The 21954-nt window shown below is 43.3% G+C and overlaps 1 protein-coding gene across 3 annotated transcripts in view; it reads right to left on the minus strand.

Annotated features, from left to right (window-relative positions):
• ATE1 (arginyltransferase 1) overlaps positions 1 to 21954 on the minus strand; it is a 75502-nt gene that overhangs the window by 22632 nt on the left and 30916 nt on the right. For all 3 annotated transcript variants that reach the window (XM_083149180.1, XM_083149178.1, XM_083149179.1), the window contains exon 8: positions 1486 to 1518. In XM_083149180.1, coding sequence (XP_083005306.1) covers positions 1486 to 1518 — 33 coding nt within the window. The remainder of the gene's footprint in view (positions 1 to 1485; positions 1519 to 21954) is intronic.

Genomic DNA, 21954 nt, shown 5'->3' on the forward strand with positions numbered 1-21954 from the left:
ATGGAAAGTCATCCACCCCATTGCTCCTCTGCTGGTAATACCCATGATGTGGGATCGCGTATCAGTACTCATCGCTGGGCTGTACACTCTGGGTGACTTTTGAGCTGAAAAAGTCTATTTTTAAAGGATTCTACTGTGGGGGCATCTCGCACTGATCGAGGAAGAGAGGTCCATAGAGTTGGAGCAACAAAGTTGAAAGCTCGACCCCCAGATGAATTCACATGGATTCTGGGTACTGTTAGTAGACCTTCTTCAGTGCATCGCAGTAATCGAGTAGGACAGTAAGGAATCAGAAGCTGCTGCAGGTACCTTGGGCCATGGTCATGTAGGGCCTTGAAAGTGAGTAAGCCAATCTTGAAAAGATTCGCCATTTTACAGGTAGCCAGTGAAGGGCGTAGAGCATGGGTCTTCAACCTGTGGCCCTCCAGATGTTGTGAAACTACATGTTCCAACATGCATTGCCACATTGTTTCTGTTGTCAGCAAACATGTGCAATCCAATATCAATGGATATTATATCTCACCCTCCGCTTGAAATTGTAGGCGGCAAGAAACGGGGAGCCGGGCTCATCAACGGCTCAACCCGACAGTGCAGATTGTTAGTGTCCCTGCGTGAGGGTCCACCGCGTGGATCAAGTCCTGTTTGGACGGCGGGGCTGTGCGGTATGTGTGCTCTGCTGCAAGCCTGAAGCGCTCAGTCGGGCTTGTTGTTATCTGCTCCAGGGGGAGGGAGAAGGATCGCAGCTGGACGGCTTTGATATGTGACAACGGAGGTTTCCCACAGACGGAAGTGACAGGCGGAAGTCGTGTTACTGCAGGTGCGACAAACATCCCTTCCCTGCACGTGGGTCACCTGCACTTGGCTTACACAGTGACGTTTTAGTTCAAATGTCAAATTCTTAGGAGGGAGGGGGGAGTCCTATTAACCCGGTTTTTGGACTTTTAGGCCATTTTTTTCCTGGATGAAAAATGACCTTTTGTAGGCAATAACACATGTGATCTGGGATAAGTTCCTTGCGACATATGTAACACAGCTCTGAAGGACAGCTTATCTGGGATGATTTCTGGGGATACTTTAGGCATACAACACATAATCCCTGCCGGTATCGGGGGAAGAACGCGCTGGCATTTGGGCTAATAGGATAGCCCCGGAGGAATCAGTTAGCAGCTGTAATTTACATATATTCAGTCAGCAGATGTTGCATGGGACGCAAGCACCAACTTATTGGTCATACACAATGAAAAATATACCCGATATGTCATTCTGATTTATCCAGAAATGACATATGGGGTTGATATAGTATATAGATTCAGCAGAGATCCGTACGCAGGAATATGCAGAGAATGGTGTGCAGACAGGAATTTAGATTCAGTATAAGAAAAATATTTATAGTTTGAAAGTACAAAGTGATCCAGGAGGAAAGAATCTGACTGCAGACACGAATGTAAATGATTATATTTATAGAGCTGAAATATAAAGTCTTACCTCTAGCGGAGAATCGCAGAGAAACCTGGTGAACTGCAAATCCCAGCCAATAATATAAGGACCAATTCATATGCGTGGAAAAAAAACAAAGAACAAAACAAGAAATAGTTAGAATTTAACAAATTGTGACATTTGCAGCTGCTTATGGTTTCTCAGAAAAAGGAGTGGTGTGTCTGAGTGTAATGTTGCAAATAATGTGTGCGTGACCTGACATTTTGTATCCCCCCCCCCCCTTCTGACATCATATCGTCTGTCCTATAAACACACATACGCAGACAGATACACAATTGGATCTAACAATGTTGTTTGTGGAGTGTAGCGGACATTCTGGAAACTAAATAAAATGAGGACCAAGGAAAGTACTTACTCTACTTCTATACTGGAGAGGAACACACTGGTGAGCAAAGCTTTTGGTCTATACAACTGTCACTGTATATGGCTTTCCTGGTGCTAGGAATATAACTAAGTTGGGACTAGATTGGAGACAAATACCCATAGTAAACATTCTAGCACCCTGCTCCTTAAAAAATCCTTGCAGTTCCTCCTTCCTGCCTGGGGTGTCACTCTCTTCTGATGAATGCCGACTGTTGGGACCCTGTCCGGCACCCCTCCGAAACTGCCATCAACTGACAGAGATTGAAACTATATATCTTTCTCACACAGGGCCTTATTCTAGTTCACTCTGACAAAATCCTTCTTAGATGGACAAAACCATGTGCACTGCAGGGGGGCATATGTAAAATGTGCAGAGAAATTAGATTTTGGTGATTTATTTTGTTTCTGTGCAGGGAAAATACTGACTGCTTTATTATTACACTGCAATATCGATCTCACTTTGAAGTAAAACCCCACCCAAATCTAACTCTCTCTGCACAAGTAACATTTACCCCCACCTGCAGTTCACATGGTTTTGTCCATCTAAGATGGAATTTGGCAGAAGGAATGAACCAGAATAATCCCCTGTATCTCAACATTGAAATACAAACCAGACAGTTCTTGAAGTACCACAGCAGACAGCGACACCCCAGGTAGGAAGGAGGAACTACAACTATTTTACAAGGAGCAGGGTGCTGGAATGAACACTAACCCATACCCCTATAATGTGACCCAGACTGCATCTATTTGCAGTTTATTAGAAAAGTTCTAATCGCATTCCTGATCCATTTTTTTCATAGTCATTTTCATTTAGTTGAGGAATAAATAAATCTAATTTGTGAATAACCATTTATGCGGAAGAGTGCAACAGGGCCAATCAGAATGTCTATAAAAAGCTCGGCCATTGTTCATCTTTCACCACAAAGAAGACTAATCAGGAAATGTAGAGTATTTGGTCTTGGCTTTTATAGAGACCTCCAAATAGCCCTTTGTCTATGCTGTGCTTTTATCTATTTAGCAATTAGCGCTGTAACTTTTGTCACTCGCCATGGCTGCTGATTAACAGCAGGAATGTAGGGCTATGTGCTTGGAGAAAACTATCGGGCAAAAAAAAAAAAAGATTAGTCATGTTCTGATAAAGTTCACCAACAGACTATATACGGTAAGTGGATGGTTTACTCCAAGTGTCACATCCATTAGTGTGTGCTTCTGCTTTACGTCCGTGTGTTTATTTCTGGACAGCTCAGATGTAAATTCACCCGCTGCTAGCTAGAACTAGATTTCTCTTCTTTTAAACACTATGCTGCAAAGTTAAGCTCATGGATGTAAAATGTGATGCAGGACCTGTAAGCTCGTGAGTTCAATGATTCCTTTATTAATGTTAGTTGTAGGGACTGGGTTGGGTTTAAGCATATATCCCACTATAAGACTAGAAGTACACTGTTTGGACAGGTCTAATCTACATTTCCCAACTTGACAGTTTTGCACGGATTGTGTTGAATCAAATGTATGATCTTGGCTGTCGCTATGTGGCGTCAAGAGGATTAACTCAGCGTTTTCCCCTATTCAACCCTCCATCGTATGTGACCCATGATCTAGCATGGTTCCAGATTTATACAGCACCAGCAGTGGAACCTCGCATACACAAGACCTTGCAGAAAAGAACATTCTGCTCTACTTTGTCCAATGTATTACGGTATACTTGGTTGTAGTGTGCAAAAAAAAAAAAAAAAGTAATAAAAAGAGAAAAAAAGAGTATAAGAACCACATCCTGCAACAGTGAGGAACAAAATGTGAGTGAGCTGACAGTGCCAGTGTTCTCCGATGCCGACCACTAGCGACCAGCGAGATTGATGGTCACTGACCATTGCTGTCACTATAGCCCCCACACACCGATGTAGGGGCATTTTCTGATTGGCTTTGCCAAACTAAGCAAAGTTGCTTAGAAAATGCCTTAATATCAGCATGTGTGCAGGCGATATAAGGATAGTCCTTTTATCTTTGCTTCAAAACTCAATTCTCCTACTCTTACCTAGTGGGTTGGAGGCTCTCCCTAGTAAGCTGCTATAGGAGCTGCAAGACCGTATCTACACGTATTGTGACAGCCAACACCTGCATACACTGTGACTGCTCAGCCGTAACAAAAGACGCCTCTGGCTTACATCACCGCAATGATGCCTATTATCTCTGGCACTGTCAGAGCAGATTTGGTTTCTGCATACACTCACTCGGAATCTGGGGTCGCAGGTGAGGAATGGGTGGACCACATAATGTCCCCAAGTACGCCTGTGTCTACAGTGAACTAAACAAAGTTGAAAAAAAAACTTCAAATACATTGATCCAGATAGTACAGTAGTTACACAAAAGTCCCCCGCCAAGGAAAATGTAGTCATTTCACCATTGGGGAATCCATCATGGAAAAACCAGCCTTGGAGATGACGTACACCAGAATATCTTATCATTTGTAAGACGTCCACCTGATCTAAACGTTCCCAGACTTTTCCTATGGGGATACTTAGGAATCATATGTACCTCCAGAACAACTTTTCTTTATACAGTAGGGCAGGAACATAATAGTACACATTTACATACACTATATAACAGCAAGGATATTCAATACAAGCATAGTCCTGCTACAACAAGACAAACCGAAGGGCCAAAAAAGAGTAACACAGTACAATGATCAGGTTCTAGCAACTTTATTTATTTTACAGCTCTGTTCTGGTTTCTTCCCCCCAAGGCTTCCATATAATTGATATAGTAATTTTGTTGTTCTTGGAAACACAGAACAATGGATGTGGATTTAATTGTTTCAAACATTTAGAGCACGGTTATATTCAAGAGTGACAGAAGAAACCACAAAGGGTCAGTACGTATAAAACAAATTAAAAGTATATGAATGTGGAAAGCCCCAATTAACCCTTTCGTGCCTGACCGACACTTATTTATTTATTTACAGTTTCTTGTATAGCGCAGCATATTCCCTTGTGCTTTATGCTGGGTACACACTGGAAATCACAACTGGGCGGGCCCATGTGCCCATTCATTAAGCTGCCAATCACCAGTGCCCGTACACACAGCACAATGTGTTGCACAGCCGACAACATCTGTGAACAACGCTGTCCCATCAATAAATCAGCCAGTGTGTACGCATCCTTACACACATTCTATATAAGGAAGGCTTCTTTTTCCCCATCTATAACATCTTGGGGGATACAATCACTAGGTCGACAGAAGGAAGGTCGACACACCTGAACATCAACATGGGGTTAGGTCGACACACGCATTAGGTCAACATGGGCCAGGTCGACAGTCAGAAAGTCAACATGGGTTTTTCAAGTTTTTATTTTTGACCAGACAGGCGGTATTTCATGCCCTACCATCCACTAGGGCGTGATCAGAGAATAAAGAAGAATATGCACTTATTCTGGCACATTCCCATTAAAAAATGTTCTAATAGGCCCATATAATGGGGGTCAACAATTTTTATTTCATATTACAAGCAGACAAAAAATGGTTAAAAAAACATATGAGACGTGATATTCAATTAAAAGCATACATTAGGCATGGGATGCTGGGCATATGTGGTCCGACCCATGTCCACCTAATGCATGTGTTGGCCTAATCCCAATGTCGACCTTTATGTGTGTCGACCCAATGCAAGACCTTCCTCTTGTTGACCCATACCTCTTCTTGGCCTGGGTGCAGTAACTCTAAAATTAAGGCAAGAGAACACCTCACTCCCTACTCTTAATGTTGTATTTGCAGTTTCTTATATAGCACAGCATATTCTGTTGCGCTCTACAATTGGAAACAACAGTGATAAAACAAACTGTGTAATAACAGACCAACATAGGAGTTAGGAGGGCCTTGCTCGCAAGCTTACAATCTATAGGGATAGGAGGCAGGCCCACCATATTTACTGGACCCAGGCTTCCGGATTAGACAGCCAGTCTAAGTAAGCTTCATCTTACACAGGGTGCCCGATAGCCATAAACATCGGATGGTGATCGGAGGCTGCGTCCTCAGATATATCAGTCAGATCTTGCAAATACATGAAGAGGCGTCTACCTCTTACAGACACCTTCTGCTACACTTGCATTTAATAACATACAGCGTCTCCCCTGCAATTCCTTAAGGAACTACTGCGATTTGAGCAGATTTCATTTGATGCCGATAAATCAGGCAAAATTAGCCCACATCGGAAGTGTTTGACATCCGATGTGATGCGCGGCCCCAGTGCGCATCGATAGGATCCGGTGGTCTGACTCAGCCCCCCCAGCAGTGAGGAATGGGGTTGCATGCAATACATAACATGTGAAAGGACCGCATGCGATCCTGCCGCCAGGGAAGGTCCCGGGCAGCACAAGGGAGACATCTCAGTAGTGTTTGGCCACCTTAACAAACATGAATTAGGCTCTATGGAAGTAGTAACACATCAGCACATATCGTTATATAAGAATTCATCAAATATTCACAGTCCTGTCGTTTCCACCTCAAAAATACTCTCTCACCCTGGATGCTACAAAGATCCTCATCCACTTACTAGTCAACTCCAGATTGGTCTAATGTAATCTTCTCCTTTGTTGCCTCCCTGACAAACACCTCTCTCTACTCCAAACTGTTCTCAATGCTGCTGCCCGGCTCATCTTCCACCTACATATGTACTATGTTCACCTCCTCCAAAAAGTACAATACCAAGAGCTCAGCCAATCATCGGCCACCCTACCCGCCCAGTACCGCCCACTACCTCTCCTGCAGCTGGACTGTACCCCGGTCCCCGCCACCTCTCCTGCTGCTAGCTCACTACCCCTTCTGCAGCTCCCACGGACCGGACCCTGCTCTCCGGTCCCCCGGACCTGCTCCTTGTCGGCTGCACATAAGATTTATCTTATGTGCAGACCGTTCCGACATCCAGATCTGATCTGATGGGTAGTGTATGGGAGCCTAAAGGAGGGAAAGGTTACAAGTGGAGTACCCCAGGAATCTGCACTTGGACCAATGCTTTTTAATATCTTTATTGGTGATATTGCAAATGGAATTCAGGGTAAAATGTGCCTTTTTGCAGATGACACAAAAAGGTATGCAACAGGGTAGACACACCAGGGGGGGGGGGGGGGGGGGGAACAAATGATTGATGATCTAGGTAGATTAGAGCAGCGGTGCCCAACCCTGGTCCTCAACAGTGGCGGAACTTGTGAGTGGTGGGCCTAGGTGCAAAAGTACAATTTGGGCCCCAGAACAGTGGGTGACAGGTATAAGCTGCTGGTCTAGGCAGTAGTGGGCCCCTTAGTCCTCAGGGGCCCCGGTGCAATGCACCTGCTGCACCAATGGTAGTTCCGCCTCTGGTCCTCAAGTACCCCCAACAGTGCACGTTTCCCAGGAATCCACACAGAATCACACGTGACATAATAAAGCCCCCCATACACGGTCCGTTTTGTACTTTTAAAGTACACATCGTATCGGATCGCATGCCTTGTGCATGCACTGCGATCCGATCCGATGTGTACCTAGTACAAAAAGTATGTGCAGCACATACTTTTTGTACCGTACTATGTGATGCGCGGGAGCGAGCATCGAATAGTACAAAATGGAGCCGGTGAAAACGGAGCGTCTATGGGCTCCTTTAGCTCCACCTGTGGATCTTTTAAAATGTGTCTGAATAATGAGTGCACCTGCTGGGTGACCTGGAAAATGTGCACTGCTGGGGATTCTTGAGGACCAGGGTTGGGAACCATTGGATTAGAGGAATAGTCAAGAGTATGACAACTACAGTTTAATGTCACAAAAAGCTAAATCATGCACTTGGGTCTCAAAAATCCAAAGACTAAATATAGTATAAATGGCACTATAATGGAAACTACTGAGGAAGAGAGGGATCTAGGGGTCACTATTTCAAGGGACTTAAAAGGCAGGTAGGCAATGTAACAAAGTAATGAAGAATGCAAGTCAGATGCTTGGTTGCATAGGGAGAGGTATCAGCAGTAGAAAGAAGTAATAATGCCACTGTATAGGTCATTGGTACGACCTCACCTAGAGTATTGTGTTCAGTTCTGGAGGCCATATCTCCAGAAGGATATAAATACATTAGAGACTGTACAAAGAAGAGCAACTAAAATGGTGCATGGCCTACATCACAAAACGTACCAGGAAAGACTAAAAGATCTTAATATGTATATTTTATAGCAGAGAAGGGAAAGGGTGGACCTGATAGAAACATAATAATAATAATAATAATAATAATAATAATAATAATAATAATAATAATAAATTAACTCAAATATATCAAGGGTTTTAACAAGGTACAGGTGGGAGACATTCTTCACAGGAAGAGGAGCAACAGAACACGAGGACATGCACTGAAACTAGAGGGAGGAAGATTCAGGGGAAATGTGAGGAAGAAATACTTCACAGAAAGAGTAGTAGATAAGTGGAATAGCCTCCCATCAGAGGTGGTAGAGGCAAATACAGTAGTACAATTTAAACATGCTTGGGATACGCATATTGATATCCTTACAAAAAAATAAGAATTAAATATAATTTGAGGTAACATGTGTAAAAAAAGGGGCAGACTAGATGGGCCAAGTGGTTCTTATCTGCAGTCAAATTCTATGTTTCACAGTAATAAGTTCTATTTCTACAAAGACTGTAATTCTGCCAGATATATACGTGGCTGGGAGACTCCTGTGAGACTAGGCATACAAGACAAATGTGCTAATACTTCAAAGCCTGGTAGAAATGCGCTCTTCCTAAAGCTGGCACGGCACAAACATTGCCTGCTCATTTATAGTTCCAGGAATAGGCTTCTCCAATCACACAGCTGCATGGGCAGCCACCAAGCGGACAGCTTGGCCTGTCCAGCTCAACCATATTCTGCTGCATTACATTTTCCAAGTATTCGAAAGAATAAACTGTAGAGGGCACAGGCTGATTCACACCCATGCAGGGGACCAGTGTACCCTGACGTCTGTAAATCTTTCCACATACTACAAGAAGCTCATAGTAAAGGTTCCCTGTAACCTTACTCACTGCTACTAGCAGAAAAGAGACATCTTACAGGTGATCACTACAAATTAATTTTAAAATAATAAGAATGCACTGTATAGTTAGTGATGTTCTAAACAGCCTACAGAGATGTGTTCCCTCACCTATCCTCATTATGCCATGCGGCATGAGAAGACTGGCACGAGTGAGCCATGCTGATTGGTTCAGCATAGTCAATCTCTCTTCATATCTGTGCCTTATTAGCACCACAGACAAATGCCACTCAGTCCTCATCTAGAACAGGCCTGGCCAACCTGCTGTTGTGAAACTAGAAGTCCCAGCATGCCTTGACACAGTTTTGCTATTAGAAATGGCTAAAACTGTGGCAATGCATGCTGGGGTGTGTAGATTCACAACAGCCGGAGAGCCGAAGTTTTGAAAGGCCTGTTCTAGAACATCAAACACACTGTGTATCTTCCCCCCCACCATAGGTTTTTGATGGGTTCCTCAGATACCAGCGTTTGCACTAAATGTGGGGCTTCTGACGCAACCTTCATACCTTGGAAGTGTTAATGCCCCCTTATAGGAAGGTTTTGGCTTTGGTTTGGCATAATATGCATGCGCTATATAAGAAACTGTTAATAAATAATAATAAATATATGGGACAATAGTTTATCACATTATACTAATGAGTGCTACAAGAAGGGGTGAAATCCATTAATGTCCCTTCTAAGTGGTGCACTATTCAAAAATAATATTATCTAACAAAATGTAATGGATTCCAACGCCCGATTAATTATTCAACTCTGTTAAATACAACTCCTACCAGATATGATCTGTTAAAGGCTCATACACCTGTTGCTATTTGACATATCATTACAGAAAGGTCTCCTTAGCAACTACTGTAGCCACTGAAACAATTACTGAATTCCAGAGCATATGAAGAACTGACCTTTCTGTGCAACATCTGTAAACATGGTGACATTAGACAGATTTGTTTCCAACAGTGAGTTTCTAGTTCCTTTCTACCATCTCCTACATCAGCAGCAGAAAGCGATGATCATTTCTGAAATGGTCTTACAAACCCATAAGTACCCAAAGAGCAGTATAACGAGCCTTTGTTTCCAACAGCTGGAAGGGAGCGTGCCTGCACTCACCTCTACTTATAGGATTTAGAGGGGCAGATGTATTAAGCTTTGTGAAGAGATAAACTTGAGATAAAGTGGAGATAAATTGGAAAGAGATAACGCATGAGCCAATCAACTTCCAACTGTCATATTTGAAACACAGCTGATTGGCTGGTGCCTTATCTCCTTCCAATTTATCTCCACTTTATCTCAAGTTTATCTCTTCGCCAGGATTAATACATCTGCCCCAGAGTCATGATAATTGTGCAGACCGGAGTTCAGAGCACTCTTACCACAAAGTATCCTGTATGTCCTACTGGCACAGGTGGGCACAGGCTACGGATACTTGAGTAGGTGGAGGACTTAAGAAAAGTCAATAATTCACTTCAAAAGTGAACGGGACTTAAAATGTGCTAAATAAAAATAGCAGTTTTACTTCATTTCTACTTAGGATAATGTGGTGCATTTTCTTACACATACAGAGATCAAAGCAATTGATATCATTTACATAATTTAATATAATTGACATAATATATGCTGTGTTTAGATTTATCTTAATTTCACGTTTGATGCATATTTTGTGTTCCTAAGGGCTTTATATCCCTTGATTAAAATTTAATGCGTTGAACATATTATGCCAGCAATCAGTAGCCTGCAGTGACCAACCACTGCTTAATATACTGATTAGTCAGGGCTGAACCGGCAATCAAGGCACCGCCAACATAATATATGTAGTTTACCTAGAAATACTTTTTTTTTCAGGGATCTGCCGTAGGGGAAGGTGTTCTATTACAGCTGTCAATTTTCAATTAAAGACTTAATACATTGGAAAAACCTGAATTTTTAAAAAGGAAAATCTATAATCTATATAAGCCCAATTATTATAATTAAAAACATTGGTACTTGTTTCCTAGCACGGCGCCCAGATTTCTTACGTACGCAAACGTAGTGAAATCGCATCACATCGCATGGTACTTTTTTACCGTGCGATGCGATGTGATTTCACGCCCTCCGGTCAGTCAAAACTCCAGAGGTGCCAAGACGACATAACCACAGCCTACAGGACCCATTTTAGCTGCTGTGGATCGTGTCCCTTTATCTGGATGATGTGCTGTGGCCGACAGCCAGGATCACAAAACCCCCCCACTATCCACGCCACCCTGAAGCGTGGCAAGCGCAGCGAACCCCGCGAAGGGCTGCGGAACGCGTCCTCCGACCTCTTTATACCCCCACTATCCACGTCGGTGTGGTGCTGATTTTAGATAGTGTGGCGAGCGCAGCGAGCCCCGCAACGGGGACACGGATTACTTTACATGTAATTCCGTGTGCGCTCGCCACACTATCTTAAATCAACTCCATGCCGACGTGGATAGTGGGGGTATGAAAAGGTCGGAGGACGCATTCCACTGCGCTCACCACGCTTCGGGGTGGCATTGATACTAGGGTTGACGCTAAACGATGGTGTAGGTGCTTACAATTGTAAGCACCCATCACATACTATGCACACATGACATAGCATCACATCTCATTGTAAGCACCCATTACATCTCATGGCATGGGTGCTTGTACAATGAAATATCGCATCGCATCACATTTGGTGCCATGCGATACTATGCGATTTTTCATTGTATAAGCGCTCCTGTGCATCGCATCGCAGACGGTACGCGATGCGATTTCTTAGTGGGCGCCGTACTAGGATACAAGTACCAAACCATCAAAAAAAAAAAAAAAAAACTTTAAATAAATAATTTTTTTTAAATAAAAAAATGACAGTTTATTCGTGCTTAATTTAACATGAACATTTTTGTTATTTATTAATGTCAAAACATTTATTTTATTCAAAAACGTTTCGATAATTAGATTTATATTTTTATGTATTATTTATTTATTATTTCTTATATAGCGCAGCATATTTCATTGCGCTTTACAATTGGAATGATCAAAATTGGTCTTAAATTGATATGACACAGAAGGTCAGTCACACCCCTATCCACCTTTTCTATAGACTTGTTTTAGTGATTTATCATCACTGAAGCCCATACAGTACTAAAGAGTGTTTATCATTTAGATCTCTAGACCCTAGTGGGCATCATTAGTGGCGCTGCACTTCTCCATTGCGTCTGATTGATTGATTTATTTATTACATACATACAGTGGCTTGGATATGACAATGTTTTAGTGCTTAATTAAAGTTTGAACAAACCCTCTAGGAAGCGGGACTGTATTCCCAATGTTATATCTTCAGTTTAACTGTATGTCTCATCTACACTATGATTCCCCCAAGATGTACTTCAACAATAGCATCATGAAAGACGCCCACTTTAACTAACAGAAAATAGGAAATATTTTGCAGTTACTATGGAAAAGTAGAAAAATATGGTCTCATCTAGGGCAGGAATGCATTCCATCTAAAGACCCATACACACTGGGCGACTTCACGTGAAAGCTGCTCCGTTTTCTCATCATCGCCGGGAAAGCAGATGAGCGGCTTTGAGGATGGCTTTCCATAGCACTACGCTATGGAAAGCTGTCCGCCCCCCCCGGTTACAGCACCGGACAGGGGGAAAGCCGCTCAGTGTGTATGTACGGAGCGACTTTCCCCCCAGTGATGATGGCGATCATCGCTGTCCATACAAGCTGGGCATAAATCGGGGCAGATGTATTAAGCATACTTGCCTACTTTTAAAAACTAGTTTCAGGGAGATTATAGTTGGCAGTATAATTTTGCAAAGTGCACCATTGAGGGGGTGTGTCGTGCTCCACCCAAAGGGCGGTATTCTAGTTCCATGCTCTACCCAAAGGGCGGTATTCTAGTTCCATATATGGAGAGATTGTGAAAAGAGATTGTGAACGTGGTACATAGAAGCGTGGATGTGTACTGCTACATCTGAGAGGAATCTTGTAAAATTACTTATATCCAAATGTAGATGAGCCCCAAAGCAGTTAGTAAGAGCTACTATACTTGCTAAGTTGCTGGGAAATGTTGCTGATGATTCAATGTAAATGTATCTGTGTCTCATTCCTTTTTCTGAAAAAAAAAAAAAAAAAAGTAACAGTGTAATGTGGGCTAGGTGACATGAGGGAGATTGCTAGACTAATGAGGGAGAGAGGGAGATTGCTGCTATTTCAGGGAGTCTCCTGCAGAATGCAGGAGCATAGGCAACTATGGTATTAAGCCTGGTGAAGAGATAAAGTGGAGATAGAGTAGAAGGTGATAATGCACCAACCAATCAGCTATGTTTTAAAAAATGACAGTTAGGGGTGGTGCATTATCACCTTTCACTTTATCTCTTCGGTTAAAACATCTGCCCCATTAACTCTTATCACCCACACCGCTGTCTCCCAAACTCAATTTTTAAAATCCCCCTAACAGCCCTAGGTGTTTAGGACATCACTGCTTGGGAACATGGAGGGTCCATAAAAGTTCCTCGTAGTCCATTTTTTAAGGAAAGCCAAGCTTGATTTATCCATCTGTGCTCAAGCATGGCTATCCTTAAGACATGGACTGTAAAGGAGCTGTAAGTTTGGGAAACATTGACCCTTGGCCTCAAATACATTTCTGCTAAATGTTTTTTTACATCGCGCTGCGATGAATGACTTGTAAACCAGTCTTCTATTACCAGACGAAATTGAAAGGAATAAAACACAATGCCTATATAATCCTGATCTCATAAATAAGACTTTGTCATGGGAGATGTTTAACAATGCCTGCAAGTCTATGAAATATAGTATGCAGAACTACAGTGTTACAGTGTTGACAATTTCCAACTAGACAGAATAGACTGTTATTTGAGTACTCATTCTCTTTAAGTGGCTGTGAAATCTGGTGATTATAATTAGGAAATAACATGCAATTGGATACTCTTGTTAACCCCTATATGTGCAGTTCAACACATCCCCCCCAGTCATTCCCACTAGGCTGCTAATCCTTCTCCAGCTTAGATAATCTCCAAAGTATTGGATGCATAAACACACTAAGTTAATGGGGATCCCATCTTTGAGCTCATGCTGAACCCATTAAAAAGGAAAGATGACATAACGCAACAAGCTATGTATATAAAAAAAAAAAAAAAAAAAGGAGAGGAGGGGTGTGGTTTTAAAATGACATCGCCGATTAAAGGTATATTCACTTGGAATTAAGGAGTAACGTAAAAATCCAAATAAGTTTAGATTTATTTGTATAGCTTTACATTGAGAGTGGTATTTAAAAAAAAAAAGGAGCAAGCCAAAAACAATAAGTCAATGTTTTGTTATTGTCATCATATAGATTTGCTAAACATCAGGAAAATAAATCGATCGATCGACGGTCGACTGCAAAAAAAGGGGTCAACAGTCATTAGGTCGACACACCATAAAGGTCCACATGCATTAGCCTGACAGACAATGGTCGACACAAGCAAATGGTCAACTTGAAAAAGGTTGACATGAGATTTCCAAGAAAAGGACTTGTTTATACTTTCCCATTACAATGGACATGGAAGGGGAATACAATCGTGCCCGAATCATTGGGGTGAAGGGAGCCTTGTGCGGGGACATGTTACACTTATACAGTTTCCAAGTCCACATTTGTTGACCTTTTGCTTGTGTAGATCCTTTGTCTATGTCGACCTAATGTATGACAACCTTAAACCTGTCGCCCAATAGCGTTCGACCTTTTGGGTGTCTCGACCTTAATCCTGTCACCCAATCGAGGTTGGCCTTTTACTGGTGACAAGTCGGCCCATAATCGAACAAATCTGGCACTGCAATGAATACATATTTACAGCAAGGGCTGCATATTGGTATTGGATTTCAGTAATAAGTTCAATTATTAAATGAAACCTCAGCATGCCTTATAACCACACCCGTTACGCTATAATGAACAAACAGGACAGTAAAAGCAGGAACGAGCGTGTTTTCACCCCAAAATATATATATTTTCTTTAAACCAAATGCAAGCTTGAAATGTACAGTATAATAAAGTAATGTGCTCTTCAATCTCCAGGATCTTTTTCTTCTGCACTATTTGCAGATCTTTGGAAACTGGATCAAAAGTTGATTCCAGAATTTCTGTAGCAGAAGTAAATCCCATATCAATTACATTAGTCCTTCTGGTGGTCTCTTGCGGAACCGAAGGTATAGCCCACTATCAGAAGGGATACACAAAAAGGGGAATTCAATTCAATGTGATGTGTTGCCAGCTATATACAATAGGGCCAACATCGCCCATAGAGGTACTAGTGAAAACTTGCAATACTAACTCCAGTCTCCCCAATGTGAACACAGTGGAGCGCATGCCCCAACAGCTCTGAATGTTGGGATGGACATGGAAGAGGAGGACCGGTTGATAAGGTAAGTATGGGACATGGGAACCCAGAGAGGGGGAGCGGGGGTAATTACAAAAAGAGAGGTGGACAACAACTGATAAGTCATATATATGCAAATATCATATGGTCCTGATGACGGGGCTGTTGCACTGAAAACATAATTTATATTGACTGGGTGCTATGATTGCACACTGGATATGGATATTTCTACTGGGGGCAAGCTTTGTGCCAGCATATATAGGGGGTATGCAATCTCAGATTACGGCTGTCGGTCCCTCCCGACAGCCATGATCCTGGCCCGTTTCCGGTTTGCCCGACAGGAAATCGTCAGGGGAAAAGGGGGCGTGTCCACATAAACGTCCGTGTATTGCCGATATACTGCCAGGATCGCGACAACCTACGGCCGTTATCGGCAGAATGGGCCCGACGGCTTTTAAAGTCGGGCTAGTTCTACCGTGATCCCTCTTTCCATCGTCGGAAATAGCGGCGGAGGATTGCATACCCCTTATAGTGTGTGTGTGTATACATACATACACTAATACACATATGCAAACACACACCTTCACATATATACAGTAGTTGTTCACAGTCACGGCTTCGTGTGTCTCGCCTTCGGAATGAAGCAGCGTCAGCTATTCTACAACCAGCCATTTAGTTGAGGTTCCCAACTACTAGGTTGGAATACCACCACAGACCAGCATTAAATCACTAAGGAGCTTATGGCTACCGCATTAATGTTGTCTTACAGACAACTTTCTAAAAATAGACTAAATAAAACCAATATTTTAAAAACCATTACCATAAAAAAAGGGGGCACTGTAGGGCAGAATGAGACAAAGCTACAAGGGAAACACGTTTAGCAACAGGTTCTGGCACATTATGAAGGCAGGGGCTCGGCTTGAGGCTGACACAGCACTTCACAGCTCCTATACACCGCTCTCACTGCCAAATCGCTAACTCCATCAGAAAAAGGGGTTTGATGTGGTTCGCATACCACATTTGTGACAACTTTCTAAAACAAATACATCGGTTCAACAAAAGTTAACGTCAAACACCCACCATTAGACTGTTTCTTGAAAGTAGTAATCTAAAAGTAATAATTGACATATTTAACGCACATCTAGTATCAGATGGCCTATTTTTTTTTGTGAGCATGTGCGTTCATTTGTCCCAACAGATGTAGAGCCTAATTCAGACCTGATTGCTGCTCTGCGAAATTGCAGAGCCCGGCAAGCAGATAGCCGCCGCCTCGCCAGAGTGAAGATCAGTCCTGTTCAAGTTTGCAAGTGGCTCGTGAAAATCACGCAGATCGGTGGCTAGCTGCAAATCCATTTGCAAATATCACTCACCAAAGTAGGCTCTGGGAGGGCACCCCTCACCCCTGGGAGGGCAAGATGGCAAGCAACATGATGGAAACAATGGAAGGAGTAGGCTTAGCATAACATGGGGAGTTATTCAATAAGTGCCGATTTTTCCCACAGTAAAAAAAAAAAAAGAATTTAAAGTAGACTTTTTGATTGTCGGAAAAATCGGCATGGTTCATCAAATTACTCGCTGATCCACATGTTTCAGTCAACCTTTTACGAAAAGTAAATTGCATCGGTGGAAAAAACATCTGCAATTGAATAGGGAAAGTTTTTTTTTTCCCGGGTAGCTGAAAAAATAGGACTGATTGAATAACCCCTATTCCTTTAAACCGAGACACTAATGAATTACGCAGGTTCTGTGGCGGGCTGACATCAAGCCTGCATTTCACCTGGCTTTAATCAACCACAGAACCTGTGTAATCCATGAGCATTCCAGTTTAAAGGGATGTTATGGTAAGCCTAGGAAGAAAGCAGAGCGTTACAGTGCAAGATCTAAGAATTAGCTTAATGCTGACTGTTTATGGAAGTTTTAGTACGTTAGTAAGTTTTATTTATATAGCGTGCTTTCTCCAACAGGACTCAAGGCGCTTTTATACCGTTTGTTAACAAAAAGCTCATTAAAACTTTGCAGAAATGACGTTGTACCCATGTAGGCTAAACACAATCCTGGGGATCAATTACTGCAATGCTTAGGCATTATTTTAAAATCTTCATATGAGCTGTGCCACAGACAATAAGCCCACTTGCGGTCAGGTGCGTCTCTCCCATCGATACCCCATAAAAGCACTGTACATATTATTTTGAAGGAGAAGTCCCATGAATTATGCAACCGGTGACATGATTGGCTTGGAGTGGATAATCGGCTACTTGATATTACGACTGAAATATACTAAGATGGGAGATCTATTTCACATGGGATGTACCACTGGCAACCAATCAGAATCGACTTCTTATTTATTGAGCACCTTCTACAAGATAGTATTTGATTGGTTTCCCATAGCAACATCCCATGTGAAAGACAACTCTCATCTAATACTACTTTCAGACCGCAAATGCCGTGTCGCACACGGGATTAGGACACGGGACCCATCCCCAGAGCAACACGGCAATGCGGTCTGAAAGTTCCGACACCGACGCGGCATATTGCCGAGTCAGTGACGTCACAGGGGGTGGAGCTGGGCGGCGGTGCGTCATCGGGGGCTCTGGAGGAGGCAGTACTTGGAGCTGACAGTGCTGCCTCCTCCATACTGTGAACGGGACACGGGTCACTCGACCCAGGCACCCGTTCACACTGCACTTGACACGGGTCATAGCCGTGTTCAACCCTGGTCATTACCAGGGTTGAACACCCGTGTTTCTCGACCCGTGGTGGCCTTTTCAGACCGCACCGTGACCCGTGTTTAGGCCCCGCGAACACGGCAATAAGCCGTGTTCGGAGTGCGGTCTGAAAGCGGTATAAGAAAACTCCCCCCTACATCTCGTCTACACAGCTGCTGAATGCTGATGCATTCTCTTCTACTGTAAAGGCCCTCATACAATACTGCGATTTGGGCTGAATTCACCCATGGCCGATAAATCGGCCCAAATCGGATGCGTTTCATGTCCCATCGAGTCTGATGTGTGCACATCGGACTTGAGTTGGGCCCCCCTCCCAGCAGCGGGGAACAGGGGTCGCATGCGATACATCACATGTGATAGAACCGCATGCGATGTATGGACCTTCTCGGGCGGCTCGAATGGCCATACACTGCTGCGATACATCTGCAGGTCACATGGGATTCGCAAAGAAAAGCTGTAGACAATTTTTTTTATTTAAAACATGACAGAAACCTAGATTTCTATCAGGAAACCCTCTCCAGCCCCAGAGACACTCATACAAGTGCCCTGACCATCCTTGTGTTCGATTGCACTCACTCCAGTGCCCATATCTCTCTCACACAGATCTCACAAGGACAGTAGGCAGAGCAGGGTTCTACCCTCCCCCGCCCTTATTCCGGCACCCTCCTTGCATAGACAGCCATGTCCCTGTCAGAGCCATCTCACATACCGATCAGAGAGCACTTTCATCTCTAGCCAGTTGTTTAATTGAAAACATTTGTTTCTGAATTTTTCGCAAGCTTTTTAATTGAGTGTTTTTCACCCTTGGCAGCGATTTTACCTCAAACTAGACTTGTCAGACTGATAAAGAATACGCTGGAACATTCAATAAGCCACCAAGCTGAAAGTGCGGAGCGGGCTGCATTTTCTTTTCTCGATCATTTCCTCCATGTTGAAGACCACCTTTGTACAATAACCAATACTGTCATAAAGGGACCGTTCTCATTGTCTGGCAGCCAAAGCAAACATTCCCCCCAACCACCCTGCTTTGCTGACTGCTATTTACAGCAGCCAAAGAAAATGGAGGACGATCGCATTACAGACGTTCCTCAAGAGGTGGCAACAAGTAGCGCACTAACACAGACCTCTGACTCCACAGCAATAGATTTTTTTTTCTTTTCTTTTAACTAATTTATAGAACTTTCTAGACTGGAAGCAACTACAAGAAGAGGTGTAGATTGTTTAAAGTCTCAGCGTCAATGCTGTTACCTGCGCTAGAGGGTTGAGATCATTTAGAGTAGGCCGGACAAAGGTCTTTTCTTTTTTTTTCACCCCATCACTTCTATGGGACTAAGTTCACCAATTCACAAGGTGCTAAAAAAGGTTACCAAGGACAAAGAGGAATCAAACATAAACAACAGTACAGGGTGATTCAAAAGTCACAGTACATCCTTTTGTTTCCAAAACTGTGCAGGAGATGGGAGAACTGAATACTCCGGTATTTATTAATGGGAGTTTAAGTTATAATCTATATAACAATTGTATAATTGCATGCACAGTGGAAGCCTGATCTCATGCTCCAATAGCTCGTGGAGCAGCAGGGACGGAGCCACAGAGGAACAGAAAGAGTGTGGCAAATGAGAGAGGGTGCCACAGAGACCCATACTCCACGTTTAACACACCAAGCTAAGGCCATGTGCCCACTCTCTCCCTTTTTAAGCAGTGCTTTCTGGCTGCCTGGCCACCCCTTCTCCTCTGCCACAGCAAACCAGCAGTATAGGTATGTCACAGGGGTATCCAACTAGAAAAAAACCCTCCCTGTGTTCTACAGGGCTGTAACTGTCCATGACAACCTCAATGTGAGCAATATACAGTCATATGGCAACACAGACTGGCTGCAGTGTAGATGAGAATTGGGGGCCACCATCGTACACATACATAATTTGAATTTTTACATATACCAAGGTTTATGTGGATTCTGCATTGACTACTGGGAGGGAAACACACACCCACATGGGCGAGAGAGGGAGACACACACCGACTTGGGTGGGGAGAGAGGGAGGCGCACACACACACATACACAAACAATAGCGCAGTTGGTGAGAGAGGGAGGTACACCGACAACGGCGGGGGAGCACACACGTGGGAAGAGACACGTATGTGCGGAGAGTGCCACACCCAGGCAGGTGATACACATGGAGTGGGGGGGGGGGGGGTCCGTCTTGAGACACATATGCATGGGAGACTGATACACGGGGCCGAGAGAGCAGGTAAGGGAAAGGATTTTCAGACCCACTAAAAAACAACTCTCTTACTGCAATTAATTACAGGGCATTTCCTTCGGCCAATAGGTAGACGGAGTTACCTGAGAGACATCACAGCGGACCGTGCAGGCAGTTACTATAAAGCACCCCTAGTCCACACCTACAGCAGATATTTCTAGTTCTACAAATGTTGCGAACTATTCAACAAGCCCTAAAAACGAGAAGGAAAGAAACAAGTGTTGGGACACTGAAAACCAAGATGTGTTTTCCATCTAACAAATGCATACTTTTTCTTCCTATAAAGACTTGTGCCACTTGGCAGTGTGAGCTGGAACTGTAATAAAGTCAGAAAGGCTCACTCGCACCTACTCTGCCATTTTTACTGTTTGAAAAGTTAATAAACTTGTTACCTTATGAAACAAAGCGAGCTTTGCTCGGAATACAGTGCAACAGCTATTACAGAGCCTGCAGTTCTTACACTGCAGGAATGACATTATAAAGAGGCTTTGTAGGCAGTGTACGGAAACGGTTTAAAATAAACTTCAGAACACCGTGAAGTAAAAACTGCAAAATGCATTAGGACATATGTAACAATATACAACACACACACACACCAGTTGCACCAAAATACACAAAAACTAAGGAACAGCAACACAAATAACATTGGAGTTCCCATCTCCGCGGCTTGCCATAAAGTCAGGTTGCTAGAGACAAAACAGAAGCTGGAAAGGTACATGCATATGAAAACAATCAATGCTCTTTGTGTACTTTGGATGGTACCATGTATGAAAATGCCAAAGAATCCTCGGAAATACTTAATTGAGCAAAGGTATTTGTAAATTGTAGGTGTGGTGAGCAAAGGAAATTGATGGATATCAAGAGGGAAGCTATTCCACAGGCAGACGGGAGACAGCTGCTGTACAGAGGCTGCATTGAGGCAAGCACTGTGTATAGGCAAGCAGAGGTGGTGCATACAGCATGCAAACAAGCAAGATGCCAGTTTAAAAATCACCAAAACTCTAAATTTGGAAAGAATAGTGCGCATAGGTGCGGGTCCCACCCCTCGGAGTGTCCCAAATGTTCTATTCAGCAAGGTTGCTGCGCTCTGTGGTCCTGTGCAGCCCTCTCTGTAGCTGTGTGAGGCCCCCTGAGCAGAGAACCGTGCACAGCTCCAAAGATGGCAGACAGAGATCCCGCTACAGCAGCCAGCTCAAAGCCCTTTTGGACACCTAAGTGTTATTATAGGAAGCGGATGGGTGGTATTAATGATTGGTTTGGCAAAAATGTAAATCCCCATTTAGATTTAAGCACACAGTATCAGAGCTTGGAGACCATTTCTCTATAAGCCAATGACATAACCTGGGCATGCCTACAATGTGAGTAGGTAAGAGGTGGCAGGCAGTCTGTTGTAAGATGCTGATGGTAACCGTATTATGGGTCTAATTCAGCATGGCTCACTAATTAGACAATTCGCAAATTGAGCGATTTACGAAGACTGCGCATGAATACAGTTCACATTGCGCTTGTGCGAGGAGAGATAGCAACTGAAAATGTATATGGATCATAAACGCAATGTAGCCGCAGTCGGACTGACCGAAAGCCAACGCTTGGGAGTAGTCACCCGTCGTTTTCTGGGCATGCATAGGCGCTTTAGGGGAATGGTTCTCTGTGGCTTCAGCAATGACCACTTCTAACCTGTCCCAGTCGTATATTAGTTGAAGCCTCAGAC

Source organism: Crinia signifera, chromosome 6 (genome assembly GCF_055691185.1).
Source record: "Crinia signifera chromosome 6, ASM5569118v1, whole genome shotgun sequence".
In the NCBI taxonomy this organism is placed as follows: domain Eukaryota; kingdom Metazoa; phylum Chordata; class Amphibia; order Anura; family Myobatrachidae; genus Crinia; species Crinia signifera.